Here is a 21,677-nt window from a genome sequence, read left to right as displayed (position 1 = left end):
ACATGATGTCTGTAGAGCAACTGCATAGCCCTAATTTGGACTGAGGGGGTGGCGTTCAGCAGGACGTACGCTGCTTCTTGAAAGTGTACATTGATCAACTTTCTACTTATTGTCTGGCTTACTACCCGCCTGTGTGCCGTCGAAGGGAGGTAGGCATTCATCGCCTTGGGCTTCATAACACCCTGTCAGAGGCGAAGAGACGAGTGGTACATGACTGTAAGTCTCATGAGCCTTTAGGATTATCCACGAATATCTCACTATTGTTGTTGTGCCTACTGTGCGTGCTCCGCCGTGAGGATTTACTAAAATGGTCGAGCAGAATGAAAAGACCCAAATAATTTTGGGGAACGTGCAGGACTTCTCATCACACTCAAGAGCACCATAATCAGTGTTCTGAGCCCCCTCGCCTCAACATTTGCCTATTTCGGACATGTTACTCGGACACAAGCCTTTACGACGGAAATCAAGCCCTGAAGACTGTTGGGAAGATATTCAACACGAAAGGCATATTACATTGTCGCCTTTGCATTTGCAAGTCTCCTAGCCAAACCGTTTGAATTTTATCGATCAAAAGCTTCAGGCTTCTGTCTGAAGAATTACCATACTTTCTATCTCCATGACTCAGTTCATCCGAACCTTTCCAAAAATGGGTGCCTCCATATCTCATCTAAGACAGCCATCACACGAGTCCAGACGAACCATGCCCTGGCTTTCTGAATCCAATTCTTCTCCTCCAACTGAGGATCATCAGCTCAGCACACGTCGAAGCCTTGGAGCTGCGAGTACCGTAGCCTTCAGGGAGCTCCGTTACGAAGTCTCACCCCCAAGTGGGTGTTCAACTGGCGACAGGGCCTTGATCACATACGACATCCATGAGGTCGGGATGATGTCCTACATTGCCCGGCTGTCCATTGTCGAAAATGGTATATACCAAGAAGATTCCGAAATACTCGTCGTCCACTTCATTGGCACAGAGAGGGACTCCCGCGAGGAGCCACACAGGCCACGAGCTCGGGACGTTCTCGCGGCGTTCTGGGTACACCAAATGGGGCGAAGCCTCAGACGCCTTCGCGTAATACATTTTCGAACTATCGTTGAGCCCACCACGAGGGATGTGGTGCGAGACTACATCTGCCCGCTGCTGGATGTGGCATATGATCAGCTACGCGACACGCCGTGGGAGGACATAACCCTGTACGCCACATCGCTAGACAAGTCTTTGCATCGGGCGTGGAACTTGCTGTGTGAGCGTTCAAAGTTGGTTCGGTGCGCCAAGGGCGTGCTGCAAGAATCCGAGACTATGACGCGGCTTGAGGGCGAAGAGCGGCTAGATATCGTGCAGGTAGATATTAAGCAAGCCTACGACAAATATGGAGATCGGAGCAACTTTGACCTGATGATCTATTTCGGCAACCATGATGTTCTCAAGGCGCTTGTATAGCTAGCTGAATTATTTTCAAATTTGACTGTATATGAACAGTCAGTGGACACAAGGACTACGATTGTCAATTGATGCTTGGCGAGAGGGACATAGATCAAAGTATGACATGGCCAAGTATCCAGGAAGAAACCCGTGAAGAGATTGATAAGTCAAAATTCAAAATATGAACCAAAGATACACAAAATTCTCAAAGCATCGCCTTTTTAGAACAAAATCTCTCCCTACTGCTTCGCAACCCAGTCATCAACAACGCCCTTGAAATCAGGCTTGTAAAGCCACTCGAGATCGAACTCCTCCTTCACCAAGCCGCTCCCGCTTCCCACCACCGCATCGCTGCTGGGCATCCGCCGCAGGTCAATCTGTCTGTTCAGCTCCAGGACCTTGTCCACACGACCCTGGCGGTAAAACTGCCAAAAGGTCAACGCCTGCTGCTGGCTGGTAATCTCTGAAGCACGACCCAGCAGCAGGGCCAGCATGTACACGTCCTCAAAGGCCTGGTTGATGCCCTGGCCGGCCGACGGAGGAATGGCATGCGCAGCGTCGCTGAGGATGATGACGCGGCGCGTTTCAGACGCCCACTGGTCGAGCCTAGGCACAATGAAGAATGGCCAAATGTTCAGCTTGGAGGTGCTGATGTGCGATGTGGCGTTCTGGACAATCTCGGGGAATAGCTCATTGTCCTGCTGTAGGAAGCGCACGGCGTCTTCCTTAGCCTCGAGCGTCTTCTCCCAGCCGGCCTGGCTCTGCTCCAGCAACCGTCGCTGTTTTCCAATGAGCACCTCTGAGCCATCCGGCTCCTGAGGCGCGATGACAAATGCGCCGTTGGGCGAGGTGATGGTGACAGGGATGTGGTAGCCCTCCGGAAGCTTGAGCTGGCTTGTGGGAACTGCTGCTGTGATCCCCGCCATGTGGATGAATTGTGGTTCCAGGTCTGGATACAGATGGCGTCGGACTTTTGAATGGATGCCATCAGCACCGACAAGGAGCTGGGCTGTCTCTGTGGTGCCATCTGTAAAGGCAAAGGTGACGCCATTCTCTTCGTCCTTGACCACATGAGAGAACTTTTTGCCGAAAATTACGGAAATCCCCTTCTCCTTCAGCTCTTCGACCAGTGTATCGATGAGGACATGCCTGTAGACGCGCAGAGCTTGGAAGCCATACTTTTCCTGGCTTCCAAACTCATATGTTTCGAGCAGGTTGCCAGGGCCATCCTTGTATTCCAGCGTATTGAAGTTGTAGCCCTTGGATTTGACCTTGTTATACAAGTCGAGAGCGTGAAGGACTCGCAGGGCGTTGGGAGACAACATCACAGCGCCACCGATATTTAGAGGGGCAGGCCGAGACTCATAAACCGTTGATGGGATTCCCTGTTGGTGAAGGGCAAGTGCCAAGGTGAGGCCGGAAAGTCCAGCGCCAATGATCTTGATGGTAGACATATTGAGCTTTTTGAGGTTGGAAGGGAAAGATGTTGGTGTTGGATAGGAATGATGTAGTATTGTTGTTCTTGACTTGTCAATGAAGCAATGCAAATATGATATTGTAGAGTGGCGTTCGAAAGGCTATATATATTCTTTCTTGCAATGTCATAGTTTCACTTATAAGCGAAAAGCCGAAAAGTCCGCCATATATCTCGGGCTTTTGGGTGCCCCGGGTATTTCGGTGTTGGTAGGCTGCGGCTCAGTTGTCTTCTCGGCCGAGTCGTAAGCTGTATTCATAGTTCCTCTCGGCCGGGTCCTAAGCGGTACCAAAGTATCAGATCAATCTTCTATTTGCCCGAATTATGCAGTGCATGTGAATGATTGCAAAGGACCACAACCACGTCGGCTGCATCTCTAGGATCAGTGGCCTGCGTAGTGAGGTAAGCTTAGTAAACAGCACCGACACGGTCACCGTCCTACATGATTGCATATCGTTTGCAGATTCTCGAGAGCCTTCTCGGGTGTTCAGCTAGACTAAACCCAGGCAGCGTGGTTCTGTGTTTCGCGATAGAGCTTCGACTTTGAAAATGCTTTGTATTTAAATACATGCGGCATAGAGTCTAAGGAGATACGGCCTTTCTCGTCAAGTTGGCTTCTTGTAGTGGGTGATCCCACGGAACAAGTCAGTTACTTTGGATGTCGAGTCAAAGACGAAATCCCATGCAGCACCACATGAGCTGGGTTACAGGCGAGGCTTCAAAATACAAGTGCTAGGCGGTCAGTATGATACGAGACACGCTAGAAGAATCCGAGTTCAGGCAGCACAGTATATAAAACTAATGATATTCTTGTACGTATTGGTTGTTCTGAATAAATATATGGTATTGGGGTGCGTTGAGGACTTCTTGAGGTTGGTCCAGTTGACCTCAGTATCTGCCTTAGACCCTCCACCTCCACATCTTAAACCTCCCACTTTGCCGAGTGCCACGCCAAGTCCTCAACACACCATGTGGACCCAGTATTGCCCTTCCGAGCACCTCTGACTTCGCTGCGAAGTCTTAAGCAAGCGGTCTCGACAGTGCTCAACATACCCTCTGGGCCAGATACATACACCCATGCTCTTGGTGTAGAGCTATTCAAGGTGTTCACAACTGCTGTTGTCTTCTCCACCCTCTGATCCACGCGGCATAGTATCTCCCGCAGATAGGGTGTCGCTTCGACGCGGCCAGACTCGGAGCTCACATGAACCTTTATATCCATGTTGCTTGCCCCTCTAGTCATGTCTTCCAATTCTCTCCACTCGCGGAGGCTCGACATTGCTCGGTCTCTCACGGTCCAAAGCAGAAAGAACTTCGCCTGAGTTTCGTGGCCCCGATTCTCCAACCACCAATTGGCGAGACTCCATGCTCCAGTAATTCCAGTGCCTCCCACAATGCAGATGACTCTCGATGCGGTGAGGTATTCGGTATCAACGGGAATGTACGGGCCCTCGACCCGTACGTGGATGTCTTTCCGATCCCCCTTTGACGGCACTGTTGAGCCAAGTTTCCAGGTCCATTCTAATACATATCAGACGTGTTTTAATCATCTCGAGAGGCCTCTCCTAGGTAGAAACGGTACTCACCTTTGTCCAATTTCTTCTGCTTCTTCTTTCCTCGAGTTCTCTGGAACAGAAGGACCGGGCCCCCAGTAGTAGATCCAACTTTTGCAGCAGTGAAAGGGTGGTTTTGTAACTTGCTGATTTCTGGAAAGATTATGCTGTACGACTGAATCGGTTGGTCCACAATCAATTGTTTTTCTGCTGCAGCATCATCATCGATTTGACTTGTCGCCGTGACGGGCAATTGGACTCGGTACCAGCCATCACCGATGTTCTCCACCGTTGCGGTCCCTTTTCTCATCAATTTACTGGCTCTCAAGCCCCAGTCGACCACTAAGAGGATCAAGCCAGGTAAAAGGCAGTAAAAATTTGTGCCTATCATGTTCGATTATTAGTAAACTGTTCAGATAGCCTTATGGGATATTTCTTCAGTGGCCAGAACTGAAGAAAGAAGATGTCTCTCCTTGAGCAGGATTTCGTCTCCAGGTCTTATAGCTGAAGGAATTACCACAGATACTTGGGAGTAAGTGAGGGCTGGATACTGACTGGTATGTGCGCATGAGAAGACAAACACGGAAATGCTGCAGAACACGTGGAGGTAATAAAATACGTTATAATGATTCCTTCGAAGCACCGACAAGGACGTGATGATAATGATCATCATCAAGGCGAAAGCGAGCACACCACCCGGGAGGGCAAAGCGTGATGACCATGCATTCCCTGTCATTGCCTCAGGGAGTGTTTGCGTAGGGTTGTCGGGGTTCCAAGACAACTCTTTGGGCGTTGGCACGTATTGTGCTGAATCGGATGACCAGTGTCCCCAGACGGGATCAAGCCAACCGACAAAGCTCTGCATAATTGGGAATGAGTAAATGAGTATCAAGACTCGACAAGCTGAGACATTGATTGCTACTTACAAAGTAGGTCATTGCATGTGCGAAGGTGGCTGCGAAGAGCAAGTATGCGATCAATTTGTGCGCATATAACAACGTGCTTTGATGTAGCTGGAACACCTGACCGAGGATGCTGTTCCTCGAGACAGGAATAATGACGAGGCCTAAGAGGATGTCGGCATGGTGTCCTATCACGCCTGTAATGGTCAGGCGCATCTGCGCCAACACCCAGCCGTAGGGGTCAGTTCTCAGACCCCAATATCCAAGAAGAGGCTGAAACCAGATCCATGTGGTTCCCACGTTCACGCCGACAATCCATATTCCCAGCGCGAGACCCCCAAGGCTGACTCGTCTTTTCAATACAGGCAACTCATGCCACACCAGGTAGTAGTTGCTGATGTGTTGAACCCTGGGAGACACGGCGCGGATGTATAAGAAACACGCAGTAATTGCTAGGAAGGCATAGAAGGTGGCGATATGTACTCGAGTTGGGCGTGCAAGATAAGATTCTGGGCAGATGGTTGCATAGCAAGGCGCATATGTGAGTCCCAAAGCCAAGCCCGTCGATAGAGCGAGGACAGCGAGGAGGGATATAGTCTGAAAAAGTCGTTTCATGGTATTAGCAGAGGCAAGCACTGACGCAAAGTTAAGAAGTTGAGGCCGTCTTCTCTGGCCTCCCCCCCCGGGTTGAGGTTCGCGCTTTTCTATACCTATTTTGCCTCTATTTGTCTTTGTCTTCTTTCTTTGCCCTTCTCTCACCCACACACATACACACACCTATCTTCCCTAAAGAACAAGAGCTTTCCTTAGCTGTGATGTGATCGTCGCGATTCTCGGTCGGTTGTCTCGGTCCATTGGCTCGGTCGATAGTCTGCTTCAGATTATCATTGGCCCGGTCTTGTGTAACGGTCTGTAGTTAGCCACGCCCGCATCTCTGCAACTCAAGCGTTGTAGATTTCCTTATCGTAGTGACGCCCTGCCGTCGGTGTGACCGCCGGGAATTTGTCTTGTCATTCGTGCAGTGTCTCGGCACTATCGATAAAACATATCACTTACGGTCTTACCCGCTGACAAGAACTTAAGGTTAGAATATGAATGGTTGTGTTACTAGAACTTCGAACTTTGTGCTGCCAGAGGAATTGGTTCTTTTGCGCACTATTTAAATCTTGAAACCCTCATTACATACCCAGAAGAATATACAGAAAAGTCCCAGAGCACAGGAGGAGCAGCACATCGAAAGTGGATGTCGCCACGGTCTCTGAGAAAGGGCCCTCTGACTATGAAGGCGGTCTATTGTCCGACAGCTCATGCATGATGGTGAAGAATCTAGCTGATTCCTGGCAGCGTGTGTATGTGTGGTCAGCAATACCAGTGGATCTTGAAGACTTGAAACGAGAAACAACCCGACCTTGCCACCCTTGATGACCCGAGCAAAATTTGCTCATTATAACGAATAAGCGACATGGACGGCGTGCCTCGGGGCGGTGAAAATGCGGTCAAGAAACGACGCTGAGATAGGCGTGCCCAGTCTCGGCGCCATTTCGGACGAAGGATTTCTGATAACAAAACCTCATGGTCCCTGTAATGCAACTTCAGCTTGTTCATGTCACAGGATTTCCATTGCTTGCTGCTTGAGTGGTGATCGTCAAAGAGTCCGTTCATCACGTTTGATATGCAAATGACGACCATCCGCTCACATGCAGGATAAAGTCGGGTCATTTTACCTGCGAAGTGGCTGGCGGAACTTCATGAGCAAATGAGACATCTCCTTCTCTTTTCTTTAACTTGACCATGCGCTATGCAATAAACAGTTGTACGTAATGAATACACAGAAGATTGGCTCAAAAGAGTGGAAATGAGAAACAATGTGGCTTTCAGGGCAGGCATGTCGGTCGTCACATGAACACTTCTCAATATACATTAGCTTGGGTTTCAGTCCTCTCCTCTCCTCCCCTCAAGTCATTGACTTGGGAGTCGAGACCATGCACGCCTGTCCTTCATCTTCCTCCTTCTCGATCCCAGCCACCATCACCCCAGCAGCAGTACCACCTTCCTTCTCAGGGCGGTGTGTAGGGGCAGGTGGGCAGAGAAACGCCTCGCTCATCCGGAGCGCCCCAAGCAGTTGAGCCCGCAGACACGCGACCGCCTCCCTTGCCGACTCCTTCCCATGGTCAACCTCTGCCTGCAGGTGGCCTTTCTCTGCGCGAAGTTGGGAGATGGTCCCGTGGGCCCTGGACAGAGCCTCCCTGAGGAGGGTGATCTCCTTGTGTAGTTTGGCCGCCTTGACGTCGCGCAGCGCAAGCTCGTCCTCGTGGGCAGCCTGCACGGCGGCGATCTCGGCCTCCCTTGCCTCGTAGCTGACCGCGAGCTGGTCTTTGAGCTCGGACGTGTTGTGGAGCGCAGACGATAGTCTGGCCTCCAGCCTGGCAAGCTGGCCATCCCTTCGGGCGATAGTCTGTTTCCCAGTCTCAATCTCGAACTCAAATCTGGCTTGCGCTCCCTTAGTCTCAGTGTCCATCTGCTGAACGAGTGACTCGAGGTCTGTGAGCTGGGTACGGTAGTCCTCTACGGCATGATTGAGCCGATCGACATCAGCGACGAGTCCTGAGATGTGCTCATTCTTGGAGTCCAGCTGTGAAGTCATGTCGCTCATGGCCTGCGTGCTGTCGTTCAGTTGTTGGCGCAGATCATGCTCGACTTCATGGCAGCATTCGAGCTCGGTCTGGTATTCCTTTAGTTTCCCAGCTGCATCACGCAGGCGTCCAAGAACAAGGTCAAACACCTGTGTGCCTTGGACGGAAAGGACAGCCGGATCATCGCCAGGGAAGAGCTGCTCTACCTCCAGCTGAGCCGAGTGCATCGCTTCTGTTAGCTTGCGCACCGCTTCTCTCGCATCGGAGTCAGGCCCTGTGATGGATGCAAGCGATGTCTTCAGGTCGACAAGCTCGGCGCTCTTGTCAGTGAGGTTCTGAAGCATGATGTCCATCTGAAGTTGCAGGTCGGGGTCGCAGCCACCCTCGAGCTCAGAAGCCTCAGCCCGAGACAGCTTAGACCTGAGGTCAGACTCGAGCTGCTGCTGAGCCTCGAGAGTCTCTCTAATGTTGGCCAGGTCGGTGCGAAGGCTCTCTGTTTCAGCCAGGAGTTCCTCCTTCTCGGGATCTTCAAAGCAGGCTTGCGTGCCTGCTTCGCAGACCGAGCTCAATAGTGTGTGGCTTTGATCGAAAGCGGGGCTGAATGTCTTTGTTGGGCTTGTGCTAGGAGGAGTGAGGGTCGGTCCAGCAGCGACGAAGGCTTTTGCTTTGAAAGCTGGTGGGCTACTGCTGAAACACTCGGACCCTTCAAGGGTGGTGTCTTCGCCCAGGTGGTCGCCAGAGTCCAAGAAGCTGTTCTCATCGTCGTCTGAGAATGCATCTGCAGCCCTCATGTCCCAGCCGGCAAAGCCATGTCGAGATCGATGCTGTGAAGTGCCCCGAAGCGCCTCCCTGAGGCCCGAGATTTCCCTCTCCAGCCCTTCAATCCGGCTGGTGTCCTCTTCTAAGAGCAGAGAAGAGCGCTCGCGGAGGCTCTCGTTCTCGTTCTCCTTTGCGGCCAGCTCGTCACGGAGGCGCTGTAGCTCCTCGACCGTCCTTCTCCTTCGCTGCGTTCGTTCTTGGAAGATGGTGTTCATTTCTTCGCTGAGCCCATTACGGCGGATGCGCCTTTTGACCCTGTCATCCAGGATCGCTCGGAGGGGAAATATGTGAATCTCGTTGTCGGTGTGCTGGGTTATCCCTGAACAACTCTTTGACGAGTATTTCCTTCTCTTGGCTGGGGCGATGGCCCTGCTTTGAGGAGTCGTGTTCGCCTCATCGTCGAGACGAACGACGACGATGGGCTGTGCGTCCCTCTTCCTCTTGTGTCTTGTTGTCGTCGTTTGGCTCTGGACCTTTGACGCTGGCGACTGACGCCGGCCTGGAAAAGACGGTGAAGGTGGTGAAGGCCGTGCATCGTTGGTGAGTCCGGACTGCCGCCTGGGTGTCCGCCGCAGGGCGATGGGGAGCCGGGAATTGTCTTTCATGATGCTAACGATGATGCATATAAGGGTTTTGAAGGCTTCGGGCCTGCTTCAAACAATAGAAGCAAGCCTCGAGAGCGCAGGTTCATGTATATATTATAAATGAATTTTAAGATCAGGGAGGCTGGGTAGGTAGGAAGCGAGAAGCCCTGCGGATCCACTTCCAAGTCAAAGTCGCGTAAACGCGGTCCACGTAGCAGCAGCCCCACGGGGGGCTTGGAAGTGGATAATGATGTAGTGTGTTGGACAGCATGGCCTGACGCTCAATATGTTGTTGTCATTTTGTTGGCCCGAACCCATGTTCTTTTTCTTTTCTTTTTCCTTTTGTTCTCCTTCTGGCCACAATCTGAAGCAGCATGCGGGAAAGGAGCGTGATAAATGATATTGACTAGTGTGAATGAATGGGTCCGTTTTGTTTGCAGTTTTTCACATCGTCTTCACGTGTGTGGATAACGACTAGTCCTCGCTAGAAAATAACCCCTGTTTGATAACGAGAAAGAGACTCTTGTTCTCGTTTTACGATTAGTGTTTCAAAGCTGAGGATTGGACTTGCAGGTCCCCGCTGGGCGGTGTTGCCGGCATAGTGTGGAGAGCCACTGCGTTTGCACAGCATATTGCCAGCGTGTAAAACGTATATGCACGCTCCGAGCGAGTAGCTAGAGCAACGGCCATGTGGCATGCACCGGTCTGCCCGGCCTTGGCCAGCTGGATGCTGCAGGGAGAAGTCTCAGCCACCTCCACCGGAGTGCGCCGTATGCACCGTCAGCCACTAATTGGGCATAGATGCAACTGTATGGCAGAGCATCTACGGCCGTTTCAAACCTAGACCTGGGAGAAATATACTTTTAAACTCCGCAGCGGTCCGGGCGGCTGAACTTTGTTTTGCCTCCGTCCCTGGATCGTCACATGCAAATTTGACAACTATGTCCGTGCAATTGATTGAGTGTTTTTATAATACAGTTGAGCTGGTAGCTCCTTTGAGTCTCTTGTCCTATATAATCCGTTGTGCGATAGTGATGGTGCTGCCATGCTGTCTTTACCTGATTTACTTTTCATAGTAGGCGAAGTTTAAGCACATATCGTCACACACAGTCTCTTCTGTCTGGAACAAAACTCCTATTAAGCTGAAACGTAATCAGGCTAATGAAGCGTAAGCTGTCATAGTGCTATTGTGTGACTGATCTATTGGTTCTCTCCAACGTAATATTTGATGATGACCAATGGATCCCAATTCTGTGTCACCATGTGGTCCACCATCTTAGCCGCATTCATGGACCTCACGGACATCCAAATGCCAATCGCTCGTGTCACCTGATATAACATCCAAGGATTTTGATGCGAGCTTTCATATAGAGAGTGAGTTGAGACTTCCTTGACCATCACAATATGGTGCAACTCAAAAAGATCTACCAGGCATTGGAATCTCGGTCAACTACCCTGCCAGCCTAACGCCCTCGGGCCTCGCCATGATAGTTCTCGCCCGATAGCAACAAGAAACTAAGTTCTTCCACATGCTCTTGGCATGCCGATGAATTCTATCCTTGATCAGATAGCTCACATCTAGAAGAAACCTACCAGTAATTACCCTTCATAGCATCCAGTATACATGCGAGCTCATCTCTGGAACAGGCAATGCTGGCTAGTCTCTGCAATTACACCTACCGAGCCGACCTTTTTGTATGTCCGCCTTGAAAGCACTTCTGGTTGCAGAAAGGGATGAAAGTGTAGGAGTCACTGAATCTGCACGGAGGAAGGCTCCTCTATACAAGCTCTCGGCAGATCAAGACGGACAGGGTGTTATCGTGAAGAGATGCGATGACTAGCCCCAACCAAACAAACAATGGGAACAATATTGATTTGCCCTTTTCCCTTTTCTGTCTTGCTTTTTTTTCTTTTCTCTGGAGAAAGAAACAATCAAACTCTACGTGCGGCGAAAAGATTGAACGAATGAGAAAAAAATGATTAGTGTTCCAGCCAGGCTTGAGCGTTTGCAGAATCTGATTTCTGTCCATATTCTCAACATATGCAGCAATCTTGAAAAGAGGCACAAAAATCTGGGGGACGAGGACCCTCAACAAGATGCCCCGAAACGCCGACCCGTGTCCACACCCCGTGGACTGACCTGTATCAGTCACTACGTAGGACTATACACGTACCCGCTCCCACACGGCCGCCCTTTGCCCACTCCAGTAATGGCACGGTCGAGCTTCCTTGTCGCACGGCCAGCCAACTCACACACATACACATAACACAATGGCAACGGCCATCAATCCGGAAACTCCGAGTCCGGATGACCGCTGTATGGAGAACCCTCTCCATTTCCCCCACCATGCAAACTCCCCGCGCCTGGCACACTTGTTGGCTGCATGGGACAAGGCCCCTTTGGCATGCGAATCGGAAATAACTCTATGGCAAAGCCAAGGGAAATCATGACGGATGTACATCCGATGCGGCACGGATGGATCTGCGTAGTTACCTACTATTTAAGGCCCGGCACAATTGATCGAACCTCGGTAGGGAGTTACAGGACGACTGCGGGGCCGGTGCGATCGCCTACCAACTTGAACGCACACCCAACTTCATCCCTTCCTACTGTTTGTTTCTCGCTTTCTCTTTTCTCTCCCTCCCTGCCTCTCTCTATTGCCGCGTTGTATTGAAACGTCTTTGATACTTCTCTCGTCAAGTGCATAATACTTCCAAGGTTGAGACCTGTCTGGAAGCCATTGAGTAGAGAGCCTTTTAGCTGGTCGGGACCTAACAAAAGTCCTCACGGTCGTTGGTAGAAACAAAACCTCGTCATGGGGAGGAGCATAACTCAGCGCCAGCCAGACGGCGGCGTGATCTACCAAGCCGACAAGCATCTGGACCTACCTGACATCGATCTGCTCACGCTGCTGTTGGGTGAGCCTCGCCAAAACACCACCCCATGGAGCATTGTATAAAAAGCCGGCAAGAGTGGTGATGATTACTGATCTGGCCTTTTGATGCAAACCCCAGATTCCAAACACACCATGGCACGCCCCGACACCGTCCTTCAGGCAGATGCCGCCGACCCGACCAGATGCTTCACCCTGTCCCAGACGCGCCAGCTCACGCGCCAGCTTGCCTGGGAACTTCGACACACCTATGGTGTTGGGCGTACTGGTTCCAGTGTCGATGACGTGTTGGTGATGACGGCAGGCGATTACAGGCTGCACACTCTCTTCTTTGGGACTGTTGCCGCGGGGGGCATTTACTCTGCCGCAAGCCCAAGCTCTACGGCCTCGGAGCTGGCATACCTGATCCAGCTCGTGAGCCCAAAGATCATCATCTGCGACGCCAGCACGAGAGCGGTGGTGGAGGAGACGGTGAAAAACGTGCGCTTCCCTGCTGATCATGTCCTTTTGCTGGGAGACGGCCAAGGGCTGCACCTGACGGTGGCAGGTACGGGGAGGGTGTTGGAGCTGTCCCCTTCGCGATCTATGGACTGGGTGCGACTCACCGACATCAAGCAGCTGGAGGACACCACTATCTGTATCCTGTTTAGCAGCGGCACAACCGGCCTTCCCAAGGGCGTCATGATAAGCCATCGCATGATAGTCGCAGAGTGCTTCTTGACTATGGAACCAGATAGGCAGTACTGGGCCCGTGAGAAGCCCGAGTTCCAGTACCGAACGCTGGCCCACGTTCCTGCGGCGCACGTGGCAGGGGTTCAAAGTTACTTCGTCAATGCTATCTATCGTGGCGGGACGACCTATTGGATGGTAAGTCCTCTCACGAATTGTCCCTCTTCCTCAAATCTGCCAGGCTACTTGTGGGGAGAGGAAGGGCCGGGGGGGGGGGGAAGGCAAGTGTGAGCTTGATATAGCTCCCAAAAGAAGGAATGCAATGTTTCTGACAAAGTGTCCCGATCCAGCCCAAGTTCGACTTCCCGAAATTTCTCGAGTACCAGAAGAAGTACAAGATCACAGTCTTCTTCACGGTACCACCCATCTGGCTGGCCATTGCAAAGCATCCAGGTGTGAAAGATGCACTGGACACCTGTGAGTACGCCTCTGCGGGTGCGGCGCCGATGGGTGCAGAGTTGCAGCTCGATGCGGAGGCCAAGCTAGGTAAGGGACGAGCAAGGCTTACGCAGGTCTGGGGTCTGACGGAGACATGTGGTGCTATTACGGCCATGACCCCAGGAGAGAGAGAGCACACCGGCAGTGTAAGCCCTCTTATTGCGAACCACGAGGCGCGGATTGTGGATGACAATGGGAAAGATGTCGAGCCTGGTGGAACCGGGGAAGTCTGGGTGAGAGGCCCTGTGGTGACAAAAGGCTACTGGAAGAATGAGAAGGCCAATGTCGAGAGTTTTGTGGATGGCTGGTTTTGTACTGGCGACATCGGCCGGTTCAAGGACGGTATGCTCTATATCGTTGATCGAAAGAAGGTAGGATCTTCTCTCGCCCACATGTCTTGCTCCGTCCTCCCTCGACACGTATACTCAAGGGGCAACTCGGTGATCCAGTTTGATGTATTGTGTAGGAGTCGTCGGCGGGCAGCAGCCTTATGGAATGGACTGACAATCATCTCGAGCAGGAACTCATCAAATACAAGGGCCTGCAGGTCGCCCCAGCAGAGCTCGAGGAATTGCTCCTGCAGAACCCCAAGATCGCGGACGCAGCGGTGATTGGGGTGGAAGGCGAGGGAACTGAAGTGCCCAGGTCAGTCCAGATGCAGAGATATTTCGGAAGAGGCATGCAAGCTAGATCAAAAAACATGCTGCTTCGATACATTCGAGAAATGCTCCAAGAGCGGCTGCAGTGCGTTGGGTACACATAGCTGACACCTATGCATTTCGGTTCTGCAGGGCGTACGTCGTACCGGCTACCAAGGACCTCACACGCGAGGACGTCGCCAAGTGGGTGGACCAGAGGGCAGCATCGTACAAGAAGCTGCGAGGTGGTGTGCTGTTCATCGACGCCATCCCGAAGAGTCCTTCAGGCAAAATCCTGCGGAAGGTCCTCCGCGAACAGGCCAAGAAGGTGGACAAGGCTTCAAAGCTGTGAGAAGAAAAGAAATAGTAAATGGAAGCTTGGCACAGCTTAGTGAGCCATCATTTTGCGGGGGGTGGGGCTCTCATGGTGGTGTACGTAAGCACCTGGAGCGTTTCAGAATCTGGCCAAGACCAACAGTACAAGGGCCATCAGTAGCCCGTCAATGGGTCCTGCAGCCTGTCCAATCCGAAGTGATTTTGTCACCTGGGCCATTTGGCTTGGCGAGATTCCCTGCACATTGTTGAGTGTATGAGTGGGTGTGCATGAATATCACAACTATAGTACACCCTGATGAGCGTCGTTGGTGATTTGCGACGGTGATCTGCAGTGCGCAACTCGTGAGGGTGGCAGCAGGGTCCGTGGCCGCAAGACCCGCGAGCAATCTAAATCCTGCAAGGTGCCGGCAGGTGCAGATCCCTTGCAGCGGGAGGCAGCTTCGGAAGCACAGCGTCGGAAATCGGTGGTGTTGCTACCGGGCGTCGGTCATTCAACCGTGTGCGATGGGTCCGAGTTCCCCAGAAAGTGTATCGAGCCCCGAGATGGCGATGCCAAGACGGAGGAACGCGCGCGTGTGTGTGTATATGCAGATGTAAATCTAGACGAAATTGTCTTTTGTCGTCGATGTGCAGGATTGCCACAAGTTGCAAGAACTCAAGAGGCCCAAGTCCGAGGGGTCTCTGCGCTGGTCCTATTACTGTCCGTCCCATGATTACGCCTGGCCCTGCGCATGCTCACTCACCCAACCTATGGGACCATTTCTGTGCTAAAATAATATTTTAATCTCTGGGTGGTGGTGGAGTCCAATTGTGATCTGAGGGAACCCCTGGGATGGTTCTGCTCGGCAATAACAGCGGTGGAACCCCTATTGGCGCCGAGGCAAATAAGGTGGTATAGTACTCTTTGTGTGTATGTGGTATAGTGATCGAGGTCGCAGGGCCATGGTCGGAGAGAGGGATGAGTGGCTACCAGCGTTTGCCAAAGCTTGCATGCAAACAAACGTTCTCCCTATGCTGACTCCGCCTTCTCTGTCTTCTCTTTCCGTCTTGTTTATTGCCACCACCGAAGTCGTCGTCAGCTCTCCCAAGTTTTCTGTCGTCCAAATCTCGTCTCATAGCCAATGACGCGTATCTGACCTGTTGTGCAGCCCTCGTCAGCCTTGATCTTCGCTTTTCTCTCTCTCTCTCTCTCGTGTTAGCTGGGGACGTTTATCTGCTGCTGTCTTCTGCACGTCACAGATTCGAGCAAAAGAAAGGAAGAAAACAGAAGGAAAAATTATCGCCTTGGGATCGCGTTGGTGGACATATAGACATCCATCACACGAGGTGAATTTGGGAAGTTTTGGAGGCAATTGACGCAGCGTAGAAGAATGCTAGTGGTGTGGTCCCCCCCATCTTCGTCGTAATGTGGAGTCGTGTTTCATCCCCTTTTGAAGGCGACGAACTGGTGGATGGTATGGCGCAGCATACAAAATTTAGAAATACTTCTAGCAGGTAAGCATGCAGCTGAAACCAGGCGCTGAGTTAGGCCCAGGGGTAAGCAGGCGGGGGGTCCAAAAACCAGTCCAGAAAGCAGGTGGGGCTCTATGCTGCATGATTGGGGGAAGGAAAGAATAGATGGAGGGGCGGTGGCAGAAGGTGCATACTGCAACCATACCATAGCACGGCCTGGGTACTTACCGCCATAGTTGTAGGGCCCAAAAACGTCAACTCCCCCCCCCCCCCCGGCCCCCGAACACCCTCGTAAAGGTACTACGGTCGATGTATCTCATACGCCAGATGTCAGGGTCAGGGAATTACAGCCTCGTCCACTAAAGCATTGGTTAGGAGTCAGTACATACTATATTAGAGCCAATATCGAAATTACCTGCCAAGAGTGATCTTCGAATGATCTTGTGGCAGACAGATACTATGGAGAAAAAAAATATCTGTATAGTTTGTAAAACCCCTGCTATTGTTTTAGTTGCTAGCACCCGGCGCCATCCCCTATCAGGTCGATCACCGACTTCCATTGATGATGACCAGCTCTGGCTGCCATTTTCATCCTGTAGACTGCGTGTAATCTGTACGTTCCGTACATGGTTCGACGTGAATTCAGGCCTCAAAATCGTCTACAGACCAGACTAGGAAGGAGTTGTATGAAATAAAAATACCAGACAGATTCTAAACACGAGAAAGAAAATTGATTATGACGTTCACTTGCAAATTATAGTGGTTACTGCAGCAAGACAAACCACTCACCGGCTCACCTAAAAATCTGTGGGTGGGGAACAGTACAGCGGCTTACCTCCATTTTCAGGGGGGGCGGGGGGGGCCTCGGACCACGTCAAGTCGCTAAGTTTGGAGTCTTGGAATAGGGAGGCTCCACTGCTCAGGAGCCCTCAGCGGGGCGGCAGGTACAGATCTGTGGTGGTACGCGCGTCCTTGGCTTCAGGTTGGATTCTCGAGCCCAGTGCCCTCCTACCCCGCACTTCATAGCCTGAATAGGTGGACAACACATTTGCAAGCCACCAGGAGAGGACACAGCTTCTGAATCAGATCTTGTGGCCACGCGACCATGCGGTCACGCTATAGGAATTTTCTTGCATAACAGTACGCATCTTACAACGAATTGGGACTTGATTGACCTTCACATATAACGACGACGAAACGGTGTGGCCGGTCACTAACACAAAGAAATGAACGTCTTGATTTGGTTCGACGTCGGATTTTCAATCTTGTTTTCCTTTCCCTATCGTTCCTTCCTTCGCCTGTCTGTCTTACTTGCTCTGCAAATTAAGAGTGTTTTGCTTAGACTTACCATCCTCCTTCTGCAACCTCCCCTTTCTCCCCATTTTTAGACGATTCATCCCATTCTCCAGTCTCGTGTCCTGGTTCCTCTGTCCCAGGTATAAATTTTAGTCCATCTCTACGGCAGTGCATAGTCCTTGACTATTCCTATCAATAGCCCTCCTTGTCGCAGTCAACTTGGGGCTGTGTGAACTTTTCTCAGTCTCTCTCGATCTCCGTTTATTGGCCACATCTGAACCCAAAGCAGTAGCAGTTTGAGACGTTTCTCTTGTCAGGGTCCCAGCAATCGTCGTCAGCTCACGACTAAGCTTGCCCAAATCCTACCGCGACACCGACCCGTGCGGCCACGCCCGAGACCCGAGAACCTCGACTTCCGACCTCTCTCTCTTCTTCATCTGTGGTCTTTTCCTCTCTCATCCTGGCCCGAGAATCGACAGCGGCAGAGCCTCCGCCTGTCCCCATTCTATCCTGGCCCCTGCTCCTTTTCCCCCCGGGCATCCACTTTTCGCCGAAGCCTGGTCTTTGGTGGGGCGCCATTCGCAATTCCAGATCCAGGGACACAGGGACCTGCAAGCCACGCCTAATTCAGGTGGACTGCTCCCTTGGAAACAAAAGAGAGGAGACAGAAGAGTGCGTGTGACGGAGGGAGAAGAGGGTTGTGTAGCTTGGACCCCTGCCGCGCAACTTACCATCTCCTTTTTTCTCTGATAATTACCAACCCGCCAGCCAAGCCGTCTTCTCTCTTCTTCTACTTTTGGTGCGCGCCGCTCACCAAGCTCTTCTTGGTCTTGCCATGACAGAAGCTTGATCCGACCTCACGCCTCCCTCTCCTCTCCATCTGGCCCGACGTCATCCCCAGGATCATGCACACCTTCTCCCGTCCTGCCGTCCTCTTGGGCGCCCTCGCTGCCGGAGCCGGTCTCGCGGCTGCCGAGGAATACCCTCGCCCCTACGTCACCGACTACCTACCATACAACGAGGGCTTCTACGGGAACCACCCCAACCAAAGCTTCAAGTCCTCAAAGACACTTGCTCCCCTCTTCCAGGTCAACCAGTGGGACCCAAGTCGCTCTGGCCTATCCAGGTATCTCTTCGTCTCGAACCCGGCCGGCTTACAGCAATCCTCGCCCTTCATAATCGATACTACGGACCTGAGCATGGTCTATGGTGACCCCTCCTGGTCATCTGTGAACAACCCTAGGATACAGGAATACAATGGCCTTCCGTACTTCACATTCTGGGAGGGCAGGGATTTTAGCGGCCACGGCCTGGGCCACTGCCTGCTCTACGACTCGTCGTACCAGCAGGTCTACAACATCTCGGTGAAGATGATCGACACCCAAATGGACTCGCACGAATGCCAGTTGACAGACGACGGGACGGCTCTGGTAACCGCCTACGAGAAAATACCATTCGACATGAGCAATGCGCCTGGGGGCGGGCCTGCGAATGGACAGTTGTTAGACAGCCTATTCGAGGAGATTGACATTGCCACAGGCGACATCAAATTCCTCTGGCGCGCCAGTCACCATTTTGACATCAACAACACGGAGGTGAACTGGGGGCCTGGCGACTACGGCGCACAGACCGAGGATGTCGGCTGGGACTTTTTTCACATCAACAGCCTGCAGAAGACCAAGGCAGGCAACTACTTGGTTTCGGGCAGGCGCATAAACTCGTTGATACACGTCAGTGGACAGGACGGATCCACCATTTGGCAGTTAGGCGGCAAAGACAACCAGTTCTACGACCTGAGCGGCGGGAACGCGACAAATTTTGGCTTTCAACACACCGCGCGCTTCCTCAACGATGATCTGACCGAGCTCACCCTGTTCGACAACCACGACCTCGACCCGGCCAAACCCTCTCCTGGCTGCCCAGATGGCTGCTCCAGGGGGCTCCACCTGCGCCTCAACTACGACGACCCCAACAACTTCACCGCCGAGGTGCTTCACGAGTATTACCACCCCATGAGCATCGCATCCTGGGCCATGGGAGGTTTCCAGAAGCTGTCCAACGGCAATGTCCTCGTCAGCTGGGGCACCACGCCGGTCATTACAGAGTACACCGAAGACGGTGAGATCGTTCTCGACTTGCAGCTCGGTCCATGGTACGACGAGGCCGGGAACATGGAACCGGTTTATCGGGCATGGACTTCGAATTGGACAGCATATCCATCTTGGGAGCCTGATGTTGCGGCTGCGGACGGATATGCCTATGTCAGCTGGAATGGGGCCACTGAGGTGGATTCGTGGGATCTGGTAAGTTCAAGAAGCCTGTCTCTACATCTGGTTCCGAGTTCATTCTCGATACAATAAGCGTGGCACTAAATCAACGAATAGATGGAGGGGAATACCCAGGACAACATCAGCTTCACAGGCAACACGAAAAAGGTTGGATTCGAGACGGTGATCCCTCTCAAGACGAATGCAGCTTTTGTCGTGGCGAATGCATTGGCAGCGGATGGCACCATTCTGGGCACCACGAATGTGTGGGATATGGCACTTGGAGCAACGGTGAGCAACTGGACACGAACCCCCTTCTTCTACTACCCCTGGGCCTTCTCGTCTGGCCTGTAAATCCTCCTTCTTTCCTGTTCTTACTCCAATTGTGTATGGGACACCATTGCTTATGCTTTCGTCTGCTTTTTCCCTACCCATAGCGGCCAGGTGGAGCTGCAGGTTATTGCACAATCGGCTGCGGTCGGTTTGATGATTTCGATTCCATGATTTTGCTGCTCATGTGTTCTTCTGCGGTGTTACTGTCGCTTATGGTAGCCACCCGGTGGAGACGATGAGCCACACGTAATTTCATGATGAAAAGGGATGAAAGGGGGCGGTGGACTATTATGTTGGTCACGTCACTCGCCGTTTGCCGATACACCACCACCACGAGTACCACCAACAAGGACACGACAAAACACAAACATACGTATCACCACTACATCCTCTTGGTTCTTCCGAACGGATGTTACAAGAGAAGAGGGAAGAGAAAACAAGAGAAAAATACTTATTCGTCGACTTGATGTCAGAATTCGGCGTTCGGGCGGGTCGGGGAGACCTTGGATGATACCGGCATCATATTATAGCATTCACGCATTGTCCCCCTCGGGTGGGGGATGGATAGCATTTGGTTCGGCGTCTTAAGAAGTTGGCTTCATTGCGAGGGGCGGGGTTGTCTCTCGCGAATTGTTATTGTCTAGTGCTATTCAACTTGGCAGATTTATATCACCAACACCAGCAGCAGCAGCAGCAGCAGCAGCATCACATTCTTCCTTTGTCTATATTGCAAATAAAGGCTAGTCATCAAAAAGAACAGGAAGAAGGACAGAAGAAAAGGAAAAGGTAAATTTCGTTTTGATTAACTGGAGCGGCTGTATGCCCGTCGACTTTTTTCTCCCCCATGAGACAACTGCGGACCGAGCTAGCATTCTGATTACTGTGAGACTTTTTTGAGGCCTTGTCCTTTTCATCTTCTCTCCTGTCTTCCAATTTCTTTCCTCGCATACATGTAGCATCCCTCAGCGGCAGCCATTTCATTCGCTAACCCAGTGCTTGTCCCCCTTCGTAACACTGCCCTGGTGGTACAAAACGATGCCTCCTGTAAACCTACGGCCCCAGCCAGCTTGAGCCTGACGTAACCGACCCCAAGTAACTCCTCCCTCTTTTCCCTGCCAGGTCAGACCAAGTCATAATCATTCACGATATAAAGGGCGTTACGGTGTGTATTTTTTCGATTGGTGGAAGCCGGGAGCGAGGGCTAAGCTGGCCGTGTGCGGCGGTACAACGTTGATTACGGCTAGGCCAGGCCGGGCCAGGCCAGTGACAGGTTTGGATGGCGATTCGACGTTATACAAGCTAGTGGCGACTGTGATGATGTCTTTTATGTGCTGGGGCACATTGAGGGGTGTGTTCTTTACGTGGAATGTCGTGCTGGCTATTCCAAGGCTCGACAGAGCCGAAACCTCGCTGATCAGCTCCTGAAAAGCTTTCGGGGCTTGGTTTTGCAGCAGCGAAGCCCAGTAGATTCCCATGATGGGCAATCCAACAGGCCACGACGAAATGAGTCCATGTTGCGAACTATTATTTCCTGTCTAGCCATTGTGCATGGGAACATAGTTGATACAAAAGCCTAGTGGCGCCGCCAGATGGGGTTTGATTCGGAATCCTTGTTCTTTGGAGGGTTGTTCGCAGAGAAGGGGAAGGGAGGCGACTCATCCGGGACAAAATTCTGGAAACCTGTGCTTTATCCTGCCTCAGCTTAAACACCCCGGAGAGTGCAGCAGTGTGCGGCTCATGGCTGCATACAGTACCAGGATTACTTGAGAGCCTCTTTCGAGACTAACGCAGCACGTGCAGCATCAGCCAGTGGCCTTGGATCCATTTGACGCTGAAGAACGATCCAGAAGAACGGCCCGGGGTGGTGGTGCTTAGAAGACGAAGCAAAAGTGGCGACGGATGCTGC

General features: G+C 52.0%; 8 protein-coding genes across 8 annotated transcripts; 3 read left to right on the top strand and 5 right to left on the bottom strand.

The window, feature by feature from the left end:
• Positions 1–700: 700 nt before the first annotated feature.
• On the top strand, positions 701–1,441 carry M406DRAFT_66176 (uncharacterized protein; the record flags this gene model as incomplete). The annotated part of the gene is made up of 1 exon (XM_040924972.1): positions 701–1,441. The coding sequence occupies one exon, from the start codon at positions 701–703 to the stop codon at positions 1,439–1,441; it is 741 nt and encodes a 246-aa protein (XP_040780667.1).
• A 221-nt stretch (positions 1,442–1,662) lies between these two features.
• M406DRAFT_325194 (putative salicylate hydroxylase) lies at positions 1,663–2,877 on the bottom strand (the record flags this gene model as incomplete). The annotated part of the gene is made up of 1 exon (XM_040919956.1): positions 1,663–2,877. The coding sequence occupies one exon, from the start codon at positions 2,875–2,877 to the stop codon at positions 1,663–1,665; it is 1,215 nt and encodes a 404-aa protein (XP_040780666.1).
• Positions 2,878–3,681: 804 nt separating this feature from the next.
• M406DRAFT_354114 (uncharacterized protein) lies at positions 3,682–5,137 on the bottom strand. Its single transcript, XM_040922832.1, has 3 exons — positions 5,006–5,137; positions 4,484–4,834; positions 3,682–4,418 (listed from the first exon to the last, which is right to left on the bottom strand). Exons 1-3 carry the CDS (start codon positions 5,121–5,123, stop codon positions 3,820–3,822), a joined length of 1,068 nt encoding a protein of 355 aa, XP_040780665.1. The 5' UTR covers positions 5,124–5,137; the 3' UTR covers positions 3,682–3,819.
• Positions 5,138–5,244: 107 nt separating this feature from the next.
• Positions 5,245–5,990, bottom strand: M406DRAFT_343822 (uncharacterized protein; the record flags this gene model as incomplete). The annotated part of the gene is made up of 2 exons (XM_040921920.1): positions 5,377–5,990; positions 5,245–5,309 (listed from the first exon to the last, which is right to left on the bottom strand). Coding segments are annotated over exons 1-2 (654 nt in total), but the record flags the coding sequence as incomplete, so codon positions are not given.
• Positions 5,991–7,209: 1,219 nt separating this feature from the next.
• M406DRAFT_348845 (uncharacterized protein) lies at positions 7,210–9,409 on the bottom strand (the record flags this gene model as incomplete). The annotated part of the gene is made up of 1 exon (XM_040922426.1): positions 7,210–9,409. One exon carries the CDS (start codon positions 9,407–9,409, stop codon positions 7,307–7,309), a length of 2,103 nt encoding a protein of 700 aa, XP_040780663.1. The 3' UTR covers positions 7,210–7,306.
• Positions 9,410–12,417: 3,008 nt separating this feature from the next.
• Positions 12,418–14,439, top strand: M406DRAFT_335535 (acetyl-CoA synthetase-like protein; the record flags this gene model as incomplete). Its single annotated transcript, XM_040921054.1, has 4 exons — positions 12,418–13,149; positions 13,302–13,820; positions 13,970–14,094; positions 14,241–14,439. 4 exons carry the CDS (start codon positions 12,418–12,420, stop codon positions 14,437–14,439), a joined length of 1,575 nt encoding a protein of 524 aa, XP_040780662.1.
• Positions 14,440–18,076: 3,637 nt separating this feature from the next.
• On the top strand, positions 18,077–19,792 carry M406DRAFT_335534 (uncharacterized protein; the record flags this gene model as incomplete). The annotated part of the gene is made up of 2 exons (XM_040921053.1): positions 18,077–19,474; positions 19,556–19,792. 2 exons carry the CDS (start codon positions 18,077–18,079, stop codon positions 19,790–19,792), a joined length of 1,635 nt encoding a protein of 544 aa, XP_040780661.1.
• Positions 19,793–19,833: 41 nt separating this feature from the next.
• M406DRAFT_105039 (uncharacterized protein) lies at positions 19,834–21,246 on the bottom strand (the record flags this gene model as incomplete). Its single annotated transcript, XM_040915126.1, has 3 exons — positions 19,834–20,493; positions 20,826–20,883; positions 20,933–21,246. 3 exons carry the CDS (start codon positions 21,244–21,246, stop codon positions 20,422–20,424), a joined length of 444 nt encoding a protein of 147 aa, XP_040780660.1. The 3' UTR covers positions 19,834–20,421.
• Positions 21,247–21,677: the final 431 nt, after the last annotated feature.

This window comes from Cryphonectria parasitica, assembly GCF_011745365.1.
Source record: "Cryphonectria parasitica EP155 unplaced genomic scaffold M406scaffold_1, whole genome shotgun sequence".
NCBI classification, from domain to species: Eukaryota; Fungi; Ascomycota; class Sordariomycetes; order Diaporthales; family Cryphonectriaceae; genus Cryphonectria; species Cryphonectria parasitica.
The sequence above is the reverse complement of the archived record's forward strand: the minus strand, read 5'-3'. Positions and strand labels throughout refer to the sequence as shown.

What these genes read in the sequence shown, in the direction of transcription:
- M406DRAFT_354114 (XM_040922832.1), bottom strand. Translation starts at nt 5,123, where the DNA reads ATGATGATCATTATCATCACGTCCTTGTCGGTGCTTCGAAGGAATCAT. An exon ending in CTTCTCATGCGCACATACCA is followed by an intron (nt 4,835 to 5,005) that starts GTCAGTATCCAG and finishes CGAACATGATAG; the next exon opens with GCACAAATTTTTACTGCCTT. An exon ending in GCAGAAGAAATTGGACAAAG is followed by an intron (nt 4,419 to 4,483) that starts GTGAGTACCGTT and finishes GATATGTATTAG; the next exon opens with AATGGACCTGGAAACTTGGC.